Below are 15,764 nucleotides of genomic sequence, written 5' to 3' on the forward strand. Positions count from 1 at the left end.
GGAGTGTACTTCCCTGTGACCAACCCCCACCCTCCTCAAACACACAGTGACAGAGAGGGTATTATGGCGCATAAAATCGATACCGGAATCCGATTACTTTCGCAACGGTGTCCACACCGCTTTTTTGTTAATTTGTTTTCGTCACCAATGGCGTGGCACCCTTCTTGACCACTGGCCATGTCCCATGTGTATGTGTGTGTATATGTTTGTGATTAAAACCGATTCTTGCTGTCCCCGTCACTCACCGTCGATTGATCAATTGAACGAGGAGAACGCATCATAAAACAACTCTCGGGACTGTTTTATAATGCACCACGTTTCAGCCTGCTTCAGGTAGCACATTGGCATACAACAAAAAAACAACATACATTGCAACATTTGAAAACAGCGGCCAGAAATGCACAGTTGCACCTTTATTGCAACCCACCCCCTCCCCATCCCTCTTTGGGTTCTCTGCCTTTCCCTGTGCCATGTGGCGTACGTGCGCACGTCAACGCTTCGCCATTTCCGGCTACGATAGCGAATTTGCCGAACATTGGGGACGGATAAAGAGGCGCCTTTGAATTGGCTGTCTTATTCCTGATCGCTTGCAACCACCAGTAGCAGCAACAACAACCAGTTTTTGACGTGGTATGCAGATTTAACTTCTGTTTACCGCATAAGGTACGGAAGGTTTTGCAAAGCGTCCTGTGAGTGTTTTTCCCCGACGTTGAAGTAGTTTATTGATGATGGGACACATTTTTTGTATCGGAAAGAGAAGCGCCACCATCGCCGATATGTGAGTCAATTGCTGGGTGTAAGATGACTCCTTCGCAAGGTGTCGGAACATGATGATTCGATAGAGTAAGCAGATTTGAGTGCAAAATTACATAATAATCGATGGATTTAGCAGTTAACAATGATATAACAAGATGTCAACTGATAATTTTGATTGATGAAAAGAGGAAGATTTGTATTCCGTGCTGTACTTGAAGAATAGAGCCTATAGCTCGGGACGAGCCGTGGTGTATACAGTGAATCCAAAGAGTATTCGTCATGATGAATATTTTCCATAGAAAGGCAGAGTTATGCTAACATTCGGAATGGGACGGTAGAGGCAATGATTAGGTTTGATCGAACTTTGAGGTAAATTTGACAAATTCTTCTTCTTTGGCTCAACAACCGATGTCGGTCAAGGCCTGCCTGTACCCACTTGTGGGCTTGGCTTTCAGTGACTAATTGATTCCCCCCCATAGCAGGATAGTCAGTCCTACGTATGGCGGCGCGGTCTATTTGGGGATTGAACCCATGACGGGCATGTTGTTAAGTCGTACGAGTTGACGACTGTACTACGAGACCGGCTAATTTGACAAATATTTGGTGTGTAAACGCTGATCAAACGAAATAGGATCGAAATGATCTAAGGGTTAGGGCCGTCTAGATGTCTACGAGCCTTCTGCAATGGTTTATATCGACTCTGCGTATAGTTAAATTACGGTTATGGTTAAATTTTGACATCAAGCCTCGTCCCTTTCAACAGAAAAGAAGTACTTTTGTATCGAGTCACTAGCAGATTGATTACGATAAATTTTAATGTGTGTCTACGTAGTGTTTGGTCCTTGTAGATGAATCAAACAACCTTTTGAGTATTCATCTAATGACTTATTTTTTCAATTTCTTTGGTGTTTTTGTTGCTATTGTATTATTTGAATGCTTAATTTTTGGGAAAAGCATGTACATTTATGGTCTTTCTACCAAACATACTCATTACACTAACCGTCTCATTCCTATTCGTGGTCAGCATTTGGCCTTTTCTGTAAAATATACAGCTAAACTCACTTTAAACTCACTGTAGGACAGAAGTGATGATGCGTACCGTCTGCTCAATTCTGCTTCTATTCTATTCTGCTAGCCTAAGTAAACTTTCCCAAATAATTCTAGTAAGCCTGTTCACAGTCGGCAAGACTGCGTAGATTGTTACACCATGTCGAAGAAAATGTTGGGAAATTGATGTTGTCTCATTTCAAACGTGTCATTAAAAACAAGAATCACACTCAAGTATCGTTTAAGAAGGACAAAGGCTTACCGCTTTAAAACCACCCAAAAGACTCCTGATTTCTGTGGCGTGTCTTATGCTTAACACACACATACACAACCACAGCCACACGCACATCTTCATGATACAACCCTACACCCGGCCGAAAGGGTCAAGACCGGGTATGAATATTCAAGCGAAAACAATCAACCCCAATCTATTGTGTGGCGGGGTCTTGGGTTCTTCTTCTGCCCGGCGCGGGCGTCAAACATTTGAATATTAAAGGCAGACGACCAGTACCCGAAAAAGGTTGACCGAACCCATCCCCCAACCCACAGAGACCGTGCTTTCTCCGGAAAGCGAACAACTGTTTACACTGGGCCGAATGACTACCCAAGATTTCCCTTTCCGCCTCTTAAGTTTGCTTACCTCGAGTTTGTACGCCTCGCACATTATCACCCGTGCCACCTTATCGTCCACGTCGGCGATGATGATTTTAGCACTTTTGGACTTTAGATCTAGGAGATACTGTTTTGGAAGATAGGCAAAGAGCGTATGAGTTTAGGTTGTGTACAGAGAAGGCAAGGAACCCCAAACATTGAACAAGAAGCTTACCTGGTTCATTTCGGTATCGGTACGATCGCGCGGGAACTTTTTGTTCGAGATCAGCTCAATCGAGCGCTCCTTGAGCAGCGTTTCCATGTAGGAGATGTACTCGGTCGCCTTCTGGCCGTCCTCCGTCAGGGCCGCTACTCGGCGCCAGTTCATGCGCTGCAGCAGCTGAGCGTACACGTGCTCGTACTGACGGTTTTCGCCGATCGTGCGGAAGAAGAACGGATACTTTTCCCGATCGGACAGGAAAGCACCTTCGGCGGAGTAGGAAATGACAGCCATCCGGAAGTGCTTCGAAACACCTGGTTTGGAAATGCAAGTAGAATGATTTACATTAACCGTGTTAACTCACAAAACGTGGAAGATCCGACAATGTCTTACCAGCAATTGGTTCGACCGTTTCACTGCAGGCAGGACCCAGAATGCCGATCATGCGCGTCTGCTGGATGTAGTAGCTGATGAACGACTTCATCACCGTGTCCGCCCGGCACTGGCCATCGTTCTGCTGCACCGTCAGCTCGTAGTTTGGCAAGATCGTACCATTCCCATTGATATGATCCTGCGCTAGCAGGGCGGCCGGTGCAATCCCCAGATACGACGGTCCCATCCCGGTCAGCGGAAAGATCCCCCCAATGTACACCTCCTCCTTCGGGTCCTCCGGTTTCCATCGCATCCAAGTGCTTTCCTGCGCTCGCATCCACTCGCACGCAATCTGATTGTAAATCTCGGCCACCCGCGTCTGGTCCGGATCGCCTTCCTCGCGCACACGCATAATTTCCGGCTCGTGCGCATCGTACAGGTCGAAGATTTGCTGCATGCTCTGCTCCTCGAAGTGCGTTAAGATGAGCGAGTTGAAGGCGTAGTCCGCCTCGCGGAACTTTTTCCCATAGTACTTGAGCAGCGGCGTCATCTCGTACTTGCAGCCCGTATCGTTGCTCGCGATCATATCCTCACACCGGGGCATCGTGATCGGTACGTACTCCATCGTGCGCGTGTTGATCACCTCCGACGGCGTCCAGTGAAACACGAGAAACTTCTTCCCATTCTTACGATCGCCCCCGTACGTATTCATCAGCTGCCGGATGCCGAGCTTTAGCCGATCGCCCAACCAGATCACCTTCAGCTGGAAGTTCATCTCGGTGATGTGCTGCACCAGGAAGCGCGTGTCCTCGTAGTGTGGGGCCAGCACCAGCGCACACTTCACGCCCTGGGCGCACTGGGTCGGCACAAACATACCGTAGTCGTCGCAGTCGTTGTCACACTTGCGCTCCGCATACCGGTAGATCGATTCCAGCACCGGCTGGGAGATGTCAAACTTCTTGATGAAATCGTAGTACCGATGGTTGTTGGAGTCCTCCTGGAACAGGGTGTAGATCAGCGGCTTGGGGAAGTTGTCCTCCTTGCGTATCAGCGCTTTCGGCAGGAACAGCCCAAATCGGCCCGGATTTGCGATGGCTCCCGCTTCGCGGATCTCGCCCGGGATGTAATGGTAGTCGGACAGTAGCCAAACCTCCAGATCGATCGTTGGATCGGGCCATTCACCTCCATAGCTTCAAGGGTGGGTAAAGAACCAAATAAAAGATACATTGTTATTGGAGGTTGTAGCTAACTTCTAAAATTAAAACGCTCACACGTGCACGGGGGTTGTGAAAGTCCCCATGTCACATATTGCTTAACACCTTTGGCGTTAAGGTGATGATGTACTCGGGGAGGACCACAGAACAAGAACGCAACAAACGCGCGTCGTTCGGTCAGTGAAAAGGGAAAATATGCAGGTAGGTCGGGGAAAACAATCCAAACATTTTCAAATCAAAACAACAGCTTATGTGTTCTCTTTGAGCGTTAAAATGTTTCTTGTTCTTGCAGTTTGGTACGTGCGCGTTATTCATCCTCTCTGCGACAAGATATCGGATCCAAATATTGCAAGATATCGAACGAGCGAAGTTGTTTGTACAGGTTGGACGACTAGACGGCGTCTTGTGTGTGTGTGTGCGCTGTGTCTTACCAAACCTGCCATACCAAAAGTACCCCTACCGATACATAAACCCGATTATTGATACAGATGTTACTACGGGTTCGAGCGTGAAATTTTTAAAACCCTGGAGAAGGATTTTGTCACGTTGCACACCAAATAGGAGTTCTTCGAATGCCCTTTTTTTCGTCAGCAACTCGAGGTTTCCGCTGAAGGACAGTACAATGACACAAAGTGTCGACGCAAAAGGGAGGATGATTTTTTTGCTGTTGTGCTGCAGCTTTATCAAACTCAAATCTTAATTTCAGACCAGCAGCAAAAACCAAACCCATCTAACTCGTCGTGTGTTGGCCAGTCACCATGACACAGAACTGAGTCACTGCTGCTTCGATCGTAAAGATCGCGAAGGGGGAACCACCTTCACACACGATAATGTTAATGGTTGGGTGACTGGTAACTGTGGTAACGATGGCTAGAAATAGCTTCACCTTGGTAATCAATCAATTTCGTTTGTTTTCTGGATGAAGGTTCCTTCATCCGGATGAACGGTATAGAATTTCTGTTGACAGTCAAATTTGTCAATAACTACGGATCCGTGAGCGCGCGTTCCTTCTTACATACAGAGGACCGTTTGTTGTTGTTGTTGTTCTTCTCGTAACTCTACACCGACTTGTATGATCAAAAGAAGAAAAAAGGGAGAAAAATATCAAACTGTTACGAGGGAGCTTTTTATTTGGGAAAGACAAATACAAACACACACACACAACGCATTTGAATGACCTTTTTTTGCTTTCTTCTCGTTATAAATGGTTTGTCTTCATCTTCCACTCTCGCAAAGCCCTCCCCGTGATACTTCGTAAAGAGTAAAGGTGTTCTGGGTACATTTCCGTACCATCGAACGAACGTGATCGCCATTCGAAAATAACCAAAAAATTGCTCAAGCCTCGAGAAACGGATCGACCATTTGCTCGATTTCGTAGTTCGCGCTGAAGTTCGTGGTGAAGGTTCGTCACCTAACAAATGCAAAAAAAAGTTAGCCAAAAAGGTCCCCCCACTTAGGTGGGCACTTAGGGAGAAGGACGGCGAATTCTACGAAAGAAGGTCAGTTGAAAGATGGGATACGATACATTCGCAGGTCCTTTACCTAGCGTTCATGATCGATAAAGCCGCGATCCCCGCTGTTGGCTGTCGGGACACAAAGACACAAACACGTGTTCCTTCCCTTTTATTCTTCTTTATTTCAATCATATTTTTCTCCTATTTCGTGTTCTTTGTGCCAACCTCCACAAAAAACCGCTCCAATTAATTAAATAAACGAAATCTAACGCGTGGCTAATTATACAACGCGCAAACGGATAGTAACCGTGGCATCACTTAAGACTATGGTCACCGTAATTAAAGCTTCACCGCTTCACGCTTGCCATTTTTTTGGTGCGGGGGGGGGGGGGGGGGGGGGGTGGAGTAACGGTGCATATCCTTGCCATTATTATAGGCTTATAATATCAGCTAAAATGAGCGCCATATCTAATTATTGTAATTAATAGATTGCAGAGGTGCAGAGGTGGAACATTCAATCTTCCGCTCTTCCGTTGAGTGTCAAAATGAGCCGTAGCGAGAAATTGGACACTAATCCGAAAGGGGGCGCCGCTCTCATTAGTGGTAACCCCGCTGTGGGTGCATGTGTGCGTTTGTGTGTGAAGTTGGTGTAAATTCGCGCATAGCGGATCGAGCGCAGATCGGGGGCTCGATTAATGGACGTTCGCTGTTTCAGCGGTTAGCGAGTTTTCCGTAAACCTCCGCAACGAAAAATCCCTCCAGTTCTGATGGATTTGATGGTTACGGGTTGATGCACGTTTCCTCATGCTGCATGGTGTTGGCGCAAAACTAAGCCATCACCACCACCACCAGTCGGAAAGGCAGGTCTCCACTCAGGCAGGCGCACAACCTGTTGGCGTTAATTGAAAGCTCGACAGAGCCGCTATCGCCACTTGTTTTGGTTGTGATTAAGTTTTGGACCAAGTATTTTTTTTGACGAGAGGATTAGTTCCTTCACTCCTTGCTTTGTCTGCTTGCGGAACTGTATATCGTCTGTTGCCCCAAAAACCGAACCGGGTTCTTGCAGCGCTGGTAGTGCATTTTATGCCACCGCTCACGTTGCTTTATCCCATCCATCATGTCAAACCCTCTCCTCCGTGTCTGGGAGAGCTTAATGACTCCCGGGGACTGGCTGTGTGCTTGCAGACATGAAAGTAACTGCAAAAAATAATGCGTTAGCCTTCCATCCGAAGGGGGAAACCAAACAACCCAGGTAAGGCATGAACAGTTTTGCAAAAACAAAAACAGCCGCGCAGTAAACAGCAAACAACAGATACGCAAATAATATGCGTTTGGTTTGGTGCAGTCCGCGGACACACGTTGCCGAAAAACATTTGAGGGCAAAAGACGGCGCGCGTACCTTCGCGTGCGCGCGCGCCTGTATTGTTGTCTAGTCAGTAGGAACAACGGACGGTGGATGAAATGATATTATACACCTATAAATATGTGTTTCTCCTTTTTTACACATTTTGTTGTTGTCTTGGTTCACTTTTAGATTGCGTTCACTGCTAATTATTGTCTTGGTGTGGGAAAGGCCGGGCGGGCGGACGGGCGAGCGCGAACGAGATTCTATTTTTTACCATCACCCACAGTGGCGTTACACCCTTGACAAAAGTGCCCCCAAAAATTTTAGATATACGATTTGCCACCCAGGAAATTTATGGCACGCGTTCCCAACCCTTGCCCCAGCTGCCTCCATCCTGTGCTGCTTTTGTCCCCATGCATTGAGCGGAGTAGTTCGACTAAGACATTCGAGCGTTTCACAGCTGCGATCACCAAACCTGTACTGGACACTAAAAGAAGAAGAGCAATGACAAAACGAAACCAAACCTCGACAAACGTTGTACAATAAGGTGGAACGAACAAACCCTCTAAACTGCCCTGTTAATGGCTCGAAACGAAAAACCGGTGCTAAGGGATTGGTGTGATTTTTTTCTTCTTCTTCGAGTTGGGTTATTTCATTTTTTTTTCTTCGTTTTGCTACAGAATGTGTCACTGAACCTTTCGCGTGTTCGCACTGTGTGTTTGATAGAGCGATTTTTTGTTGCTGTTCTTGAAATAGTGCGTTATAACATCGAAATGAGGTGATCCACGCAAAAGTGAACTACTAAACCCTCTAATTAATGGCCGATTTCGATGCCGGCCAATGCGCTAAGAATCACACCCCACCCCGGAGGTTCGGTTTGATTTGCTTGAAGGCTACCGCATGGAGGAGAATCGATTTTGTTAATTACTAATTGCATATTACTGGCATTTGATTTGGAGCGTTTATGAGGTGTATTAAACGCTTGATAAAGATTTAGAGCTGATTAGCATTATTACAAGGTTTCCCTTGGTAATTTCCCTTGGTTAGGAGATTTGTAATTACATTTCACGTTTTCAGTTGTTTTATTCACAAATGATACGATGATACGTTGATATTATAATCCAAATTGAAGAACATAAAATTATTGCCAGCTTTAGGTAAGTATTTTCCCATCTTTTAGTAATATCAGCGCCATCTAGTGGCAAACAATCAGTATGGGATTTTTTTAAGATCATCTACTTCAGTGGTCGGCAAATTGTGCGCAATGAACCACCAAATCTAACTCAATTGTATTAAGGGAGATCGCACATGTTACTTGTTACTTCCTTGCAGGCAAAGTCAGATAGTTAATCGGAGTATCGTTTCCTGAAGTTCCATCGAAATAAAGCAGGGAACGATAAAGTAGGAACAGTTCCAGGTCCGATTTATGTTTACGATCTATTCTAGGACCGAAAAATGGTCAGGATCTATCCCAGGACCGGTATGGGTTCAGGATCTATTCAAGGACATATAGTTCTGGATCATGTTGATGATCTATATGGGTTCGCGATCACTTCCAGGAGCCGTAAGGCTTTATGATCTATTTCAGAACCATTATGAATTCAGTATCAGTTCCAGGACCGAAATAGCTTGAGAATCAATTCCTCGACCGGTAATGGTTCTGACTTAGTTTTTCGGCATATTGGATATTAGGGGCACCTGGGAATAGCATTGCACAGTTCTGTAAATGGACCAAACTAACTAGCTGTATAAAAAAAATAAAGTAGAGTAATTCATAAACTCAACTTCTTGAGATGGCTTGCCTGATGAATGTATGTTTGCATCATAAGCCGCAAGCCGCAATTTGTCGACCATTGGTCTAATAGATCGTTTCAACCAATACATTGGTCTTGAATAACACATTTCATTAAAAACACCTACAAAATTTAGACAACAAATGTATGCAATACGAAACAATAAATCCCATTAATCACATGAGTTGCCTCATTTAGAGCACTACCACACACACAATGCGTGGGCATTGCACGTCGCCCATGCTGTCTACCTACCTCGTCAGATGCTCGAGCGTATGAAACATCCTGATGCGCTCCTTCTCCAAGATCGGCAGCTCGTCCGAATACTCCACCATCTTGACGTTGCCGTAGCCGAGCACCTCGCGCAGCAAGATTGCGTACACGCGCGACACAATCTGATGCGTGTAGCGGCGCGACACCTGAAGCGAGATCGAGTCGTTCTGATTCGAGGAGGCAAAGCGTGGCACCAGATTAGCTGTAACGAAACCAAGCGAGATGCGGTTGATGGTGAGAGATTGGTAGAATAAAACAGACGCTGTCGCGGGACTGTGACAAAGTTTCAACCACTTGAGGCGAGACCAACCAGACGCTCAGGGGGGGCATTACTCTCTCTTTCTTTCTCTGGTGAGTTTGGAGTTAAAATTAGATCAGGTGACCTTGCACCGCGTGCCGATGCTGTGCGGTGTCGATGATCTTTGTTTGCCTTCACACAAAAAGAAGCTTCACATGGAAGATGGATTAGAGTGCATTCATATGGCGGGGGCTTGCATTCGTTCTCTTCTGCCTTGCTGCCCAAAAAGTGCACAGCAACTTCCTGTGTTGCGTTGGTCTGGTCGTTTGTTTATTTAACCGCTTTGCACCGCATTTATTTGGACGGTCGAGTTAGGCGGCGGCACGAGATGTTATTGTGGCGTGTCCGCGTCACAGTGCGATGGTGTGTGCCCAATTTGTTAAGCTAATCTGTGTCGGGGGTAGCAATGATTTGCATGCTTTGGCTGCGCGGCCGACATGGGATGCTCGTTGAAGTGTGATGATAGTAAATGAAATCTGGAAAATTGAATTCAATTGAGAAACAAAACTATTGAGCAATTTGTGTGCAATGCACGTTTCGCTTTTGAGGAAATAGACGAACTATCACGTTTTATGGTGATCTACATCAAGTTCGTCGTGAAGGAATATTAAAAATAAAATGGATTTAAATACATTTGGATTTGTGCTTCGGTGCTGCATTTCCATAATAACTGTAAACGCAGTCTTCGGTTTCACAATGAACCATCGCATCTAATATTTCCTCATTATGTTTCGCAAATTGACAGGTTGGACAGCCCTGTTTTCTTTCGCATAAAAATGTAAATTTACGACCATTCAAGCTAAATTTTTTTCTGCGTTCAAGCCTGAGAAAATGCCAACCCCTTTGAGACGGAAAGAAATCACAGCCCCAAAATACATCGTACGTTTCCCCCAAAGCTACATTATTTATTTCTTCCGGTTTGGAATGGATCTGTTTCCGGGCTGTGCATCGTCTTAAGCACACACGCTCAGGAAAATTTAGGCTTTTGATTCATCTGTGTTTCATGTAATTCCAGCCTCAGTCAAGCCGGAAAGGAGACAAACTCGATGTGTGTAAATTTAACTCGAAATGAGCGCTCACAACATGAATCATTTAAAAACAAAACTGTCTACCACAACAAAAAGCCTCCCTTGGGCAGGTCTCTAATTTTCGCCAACCGAAGAGAAAGACAGTGTGTGGTCTACTATGCCACCCAAAAGAGTGTCGGCAGACAAAACGTTCGGAACGTTAGGGGCATCCGAAAAAATTAGACAACCAAAGAAAAACGCATCATTGGACAGGATTTATGGTTTGGCGGAAACTTATTGGATTTGCGAAGAGAGGTCGAAGTACGAGCGGAAATGGCGCTCACCAGCACCAGCACCAGCAGCAGCAGTGGACTTTCGTCACGGATCACGACGACAGGGAGGCACAACACAAAATCGCACACAACCGAAAAGATCAAACGTAATAAAAGCAGTATCATTCACAAACGGGGAGGGCCTTCGAAAGGCAACGGAAATATAAGTTCGAAACACACACACACACACACACAATCTTAAGCGCAAAATGGTGTAAACAGCAATCCCCTCCAAATGGGGAGGCGGATATGCTTGGACGGAGAGGAGGAGGAGAACAACCCCCTCCGGAATGGGTAACGTTTCCGTTTGGACCATTTCTTTCCGCTGCTTTCCGTGTGATTTTTGTTAGAAGTCTGCGTTAGACTAGCCAAACACGCACACACATACTAAATCTTAGCACTAATACCCGGAGGACGTAAGCGAAGATGGGGGGAAGAAGGTTGTTATAAAAAATAGCCCCCACGGCTATGGCGTTTTCTTCCCAGCGGCACAAACAGATTCATCGCCGCTGGGTGACGATGAGACGACGGTCGGCGAGCAGCAAACATCTCATCGTCCACATCTGTAGGAATTATTTTGCGTTAAGGGAAGAGGGCAGAAAGACGCTGCCTGTGTATGTGTGTGATACACCACAAATGTCATAGACGATACGCGAATAGAATCGCATCGCGCAAAGTTAATTGGATGGTTTTTGGGGGTAGAAAGCGCGTATGTGCGGAACCACGGCGGTGGTACTCACAGTTTAAGACCAGCACTAAGCCCTCTACTGTCTGCCGTAGCACCCCCTGTGCGCTGTGGTTTTGGGAAGGGGGAGATGATGTTGCTAGAGCACAGCACCGTCTCCGCCCAAATGAGCGGAGCGCTGTGAAATTGTACAAATAATTTGATAAGCCGACTCGGACAATCTCTTGGATGGTAGTGCGATGTGTAGAAATGTTGTGTTTGCACGCCATCACACAGAGCGCGACAAAGCGCGCTGCTGCAGCGCTAAATTCCATTTGCCATTCCCCCGGTTTCGGGTGTCTGGCTCCCACTCCCTGCCAGTGCCAGTGCCAACTCGGGAGGCCCGTACCGCCATTATCGTACAATGAACTCCCGGGAGACGAGGAGTTCGATTGTCTTAAGCTTTGCACCGTCTAAGACGGCCGAAAACGTGTATCCGCGTTGAAAGAAACAAAAAAAAAAACGTGGTGGCAGCATAATTATTGTGCACTTCCCTCCTTCAACCCCTCCCATCGTACTCAACACGAATGAACACACCAGTTTCGTGTGTGGTGGTTAGGGTGATGCCTTTTCAACGCCAGCCAAACTTCTAGCCACGGTCAAACGATTAGGCTGTCAACTGGAGCGTGTACCCGCAATCGAACGCCCCATAACCGTGTGTGTGTGTGTTTGTGATTGTAGCTTCAGCACAGCATTCCGCCGGTACGATCGTGGCATTGCGTGAGGATCATCCATCCGTGCCGTGCCGCAGTTCCTTCGCTAATCCAACGCACACCACCAGGGGGAAAAGAAAAAAAAAACAGGAAAAACTGAAAGCGATTTGAAGCGTTCGTCGCTGGCCAGCGGCAACATTTCGGCCTAAGACCGTTTTACTGCACAGCATTGCAAAAGGGGCAGGGAGCTTGAAATTGCCCAAAGGGGTGTGTTTGAGAAGAACTAGCGCTATCCAGCACACAACACGTTGGCAGCGTACACTAGTCGGGCTAAAAGTAGTAATAATAGAATATCTTTAACATCTAAATGGCTTGTTCGGTATAATTCATGGTTTCGGGTGCTGCGAAGAGTTCAGGAATTTGCCAGCAGATGGCACTGCCAATCATTAGTACTTTCAAAGTCAATTGCGTTAGTGGAATTACAATAAAGCGATAAAGTGTGACTATTTATGTGTGTGTGTGTTTGATGGCATAGAAGAAAGCAAAATGTAGCAAATTTGCACTTTATTAATTCATTTTTCGGTATCACTCCTCCCCCGGAAAATGCGTAGTAGCGGACGTTGGATCTAGCGCTTTGCAGCAAGATAAATTGAAATTAATTTATTATAAATTAATACAATTGCCAATCTTCCCCCTTTTGCTGGCAAACAGCTAATTGGCAGCAAGGAGGGGAGAATCTTTCATTTGGGTTTCAGTTCAGTAAGTTCCAATAAGGCCGCTATCATTTGGCTGAAACTCGCAGGTCGTAGTGTACTTTCGGTTACCGTAAACCGTGCACTACCAGCATCATCACAATTGGCAATAAAATAAAATTAAAAAATAAACGGTGTTCCCAAAACAGAGTGTCGGAGGATAGCAAAATACAGCACCAAAACCGTTAAAATGGCTTTATATTGCACCGACGGCATTACTTTCGTGTACACCAGGTATGTCAAACTGGCGGCCCGCGGGCCGCATGCGGCCCTCGTCAATGCTGAATGCGGCCCGCGAGAATATTTTGAGTTTTGCTAAAATCACTTCAAACCAAAAAACTGTTATTACCATTTGTCGAAGTGTATTAAATTTTCCAGAGAAGAACAATTATTTTGATGGTATATTTTTGGAATCTAACATAAATGTACCCATATCATCCGAATTTTTCTGAACGGATTTGCACGGCTCCGACCTTAGAATGTTACATCTGTGATGTTCGATTGAAGCCACTTCTTTTTTTCATAATTATGCCACCATAAATGTTTATAAAAATGATTGTAGTCAAGTTGAATTTATTTGCATCTCACATTCTACAAGACAAATTGTACTTTGCAACCTCCCCAAAAACCAAGACCAAAATAATATGATTACGCTTAAGCCTAAAGTATTTAGATTAAGGATTGAAAAAGTCGAAATGCCGAAGTCCAGCGACACATAGCTTATTAATAGATTAGCTCACACAGTCCATACCTCAATTCGCGAATCCTCTCCCTTCAAGTGTCAAAAAAAAAAGATTTGCCGATCTTTATTGGATCACACACCACGAATCTTAGTCAGATAAAATTATCGTAATTTAACAAAATTATTCGTAAAATATGGGTTCTTGTAATAAGAAATGAATATACCACCATATACTCATTAGAACTTGGAAATTAGCGAAAAATAATGTTTAAACACGTTTTATTACAATTTTCCTCTTGATCTGTCAACAAATTTCAGGCAAATATTTTTGTTTTTCATCCAGCGGTGGATAGCTCAGATGGCTTGAAAAAGATTCGCAACAGGCTGGTAGACTTCCCGTACCTCAGTGAAACTGAGGGTCAGCATGAATCAACTTGGGCTATCCAAAGCTAAAGGAGGTCTAAATCTGCTTCTACCAAGCATAAAGCTACCATCATTACTGATCAATAGACATCTTAAAGAAAAAACTAATATGCCTTTTACCTCTAAATTCATGCTAAAAATAGAAAACCCTCCAAACATTCAATCAGTGCCCAAATTCTATCCATGTTTGGAAGTAATAACAAAAGAATGTGCTTATTTAACAGATGCAATAATTCAAAAACCCACAGCTAGAAAAATTCATACGACTATTTTAGACTTTCTTCCACTTCCCCCTATACAACTAAAAAACAGCCAATCAGTGGAATGGAGAAAAGTATGGTGAAATTTGAACTGCAATAAGCTTAATTCTAATCAAAGAAGTACATATTATCTATTAGTAAATGAAAAAATAATTTGCGAAGAACTGAAATTCAAACAAAAATATAAAGAAATAACTGACCCACATTGTACTTTTTGTGGAAACAAAGACAATTATGAACACAAATTTAAAACATGCAAAAAAATTGAACAATACTGGAGGATGTTTTCAGAAATAGTAGTATTTTATAATATAAGGCTCCCTACATTTGTTGAAATGTTAAGACCGGAATTAAAAAACTTGAATTCAACAAAACGTGCGAAGGCTATGAGTCTATTCGTAAATTATATAGAACTTATAGAAAACAGATATTTGAGGTATCGGATAAACATGAACTTAAAGCTTTGATAGGATAATTAGTAGATAAGAACCTCTATTGTATTGTTTTAATAAAAAAAAAGTGAAAAAGTGTGGTTGAGCGAAATTTTCTAACAGAATTGCCGAGTTAGAACACGACTAATGAAAAATGTCCTATTTTATTAATAAGGATAAACACTATGCATGTGACTTTTAAAGTACATTAAACGTTTTTTTTTAATAAAAAAGTGAACAATGAAAAAAAACCATAGCAAATTTGTATTCGAAAAACTACTCCAGCTTTGAAGTGAGGAGTACAAAAAGTCAATTTGTTTAACAATAATGATTTTAAACAGTATTTTATATAAATATTGAGGTATATTTTTATTCTCAACTTTGCGGCCCACGATTCACTGAAAATCTGTACTTGCGGCCCTCTGATGAAATGAGTTTGACACAGCTGGTGTACACGAATTAACAAGCCATTTTCACGCCGGTGAAAACAAACAACAGTAAAGGTTGGTGCGACATTGGTTCCCCTTTCTGTGCCCCCCCCGGGTTCATGTTTACGTTGAAAGACAAATGGCTTACGGCCCATTGATCACCGCCATTTCAGGGGGGGTGGCGTCCGGGCCGGGAGACACATTTACCCGATGGTGGATTATTTAACACATTTTAGAAAGGACCGTCTCGGATGACACTCAGAGACACTGGGCAAGAGAGATAGGGAGACGAAATAACATATCAGAAGAAATATATTGCAGTCGATCCAAATGCGCAAAAATGATAGTGTCGTTGAGCCGTTGATAGCGAAAGCCAGACAGCCCCACAGCTGATGGCAAAGAGTGTGAAGTTGTAAAAAATACATCACAAATACAGACACACACACACACACTGAATGTGTCAACGGTCAGCGCAATAGATAGTGCCTGCTCTTGCCGGACGGAATTTCATCATCTCGACCGTCGTCGTCGCGCCTCGACGTCATCGACAGTTAATTTGGTTCACTTTCGTACAAACCACCCTCTTCGGTCCACACAGCTTCATTCACCCCGATTTGGCTGATATTTTTGGCTAGAAATTGTCCAAAACTAGACCATCGCGACCAGCAGCGGCAACCCAAACCAACCCAAAGGACCGTAACGTCCCCCC

At 44.4% G+C, this 15,764-nt stretch overlaps 1 protein-coding gene across 4 annotated transcripts in view; it reads right to left on the bottom strand.

Annotated features, from left to right (window-relative positions):
* Positions 1-15,764, bottom strand: part of LOC4578387 (uncharacterized) — a 63,419-nt gene that overhangs the window by 9,157 nt on the left and 38,498 nt on the right. For all 4 annotated transcript variants that reach the window (XM_061654814.1, XM_061654813.1, XM_061654812.1 and 1 more), the window contains exons 4-7: positions 9,048-9,267; positions 3,008-4,176; positions 2,630-2,928; positions 2,444-2,542 (exon numbers count right to left, since the gene is read on the bottom strand). In XM_061654814.1, coding sequence (XP_061510798.1) covers positions 2,444-2,542; positions 2,630-2,928; positions 3,008-4,176; positions 9,048-9,267 — 1,787 coding nt within the window. The remainder of the gene's footprint in view (positions 1-2,443; positions 2,543-2,629; positions 2,929-3,007; positions 4,177-9,047; positions 9,268-15,764) is intronic.

This window comes from Anopheles gambiae, chromosome 3, assembly GCF_943734735.2.
Source record: "Anopheles gambiae chromosome 3, idAnoGambNW_F1_1, whole genome shotgun sequence".
In the NCBI taxonomy this organism is placed as follows: Eukaryota; Metazoa; Arthropoda; class Insecta; order Diptera; family Culicidae; genus Anopheles; species Anopheles gambiae.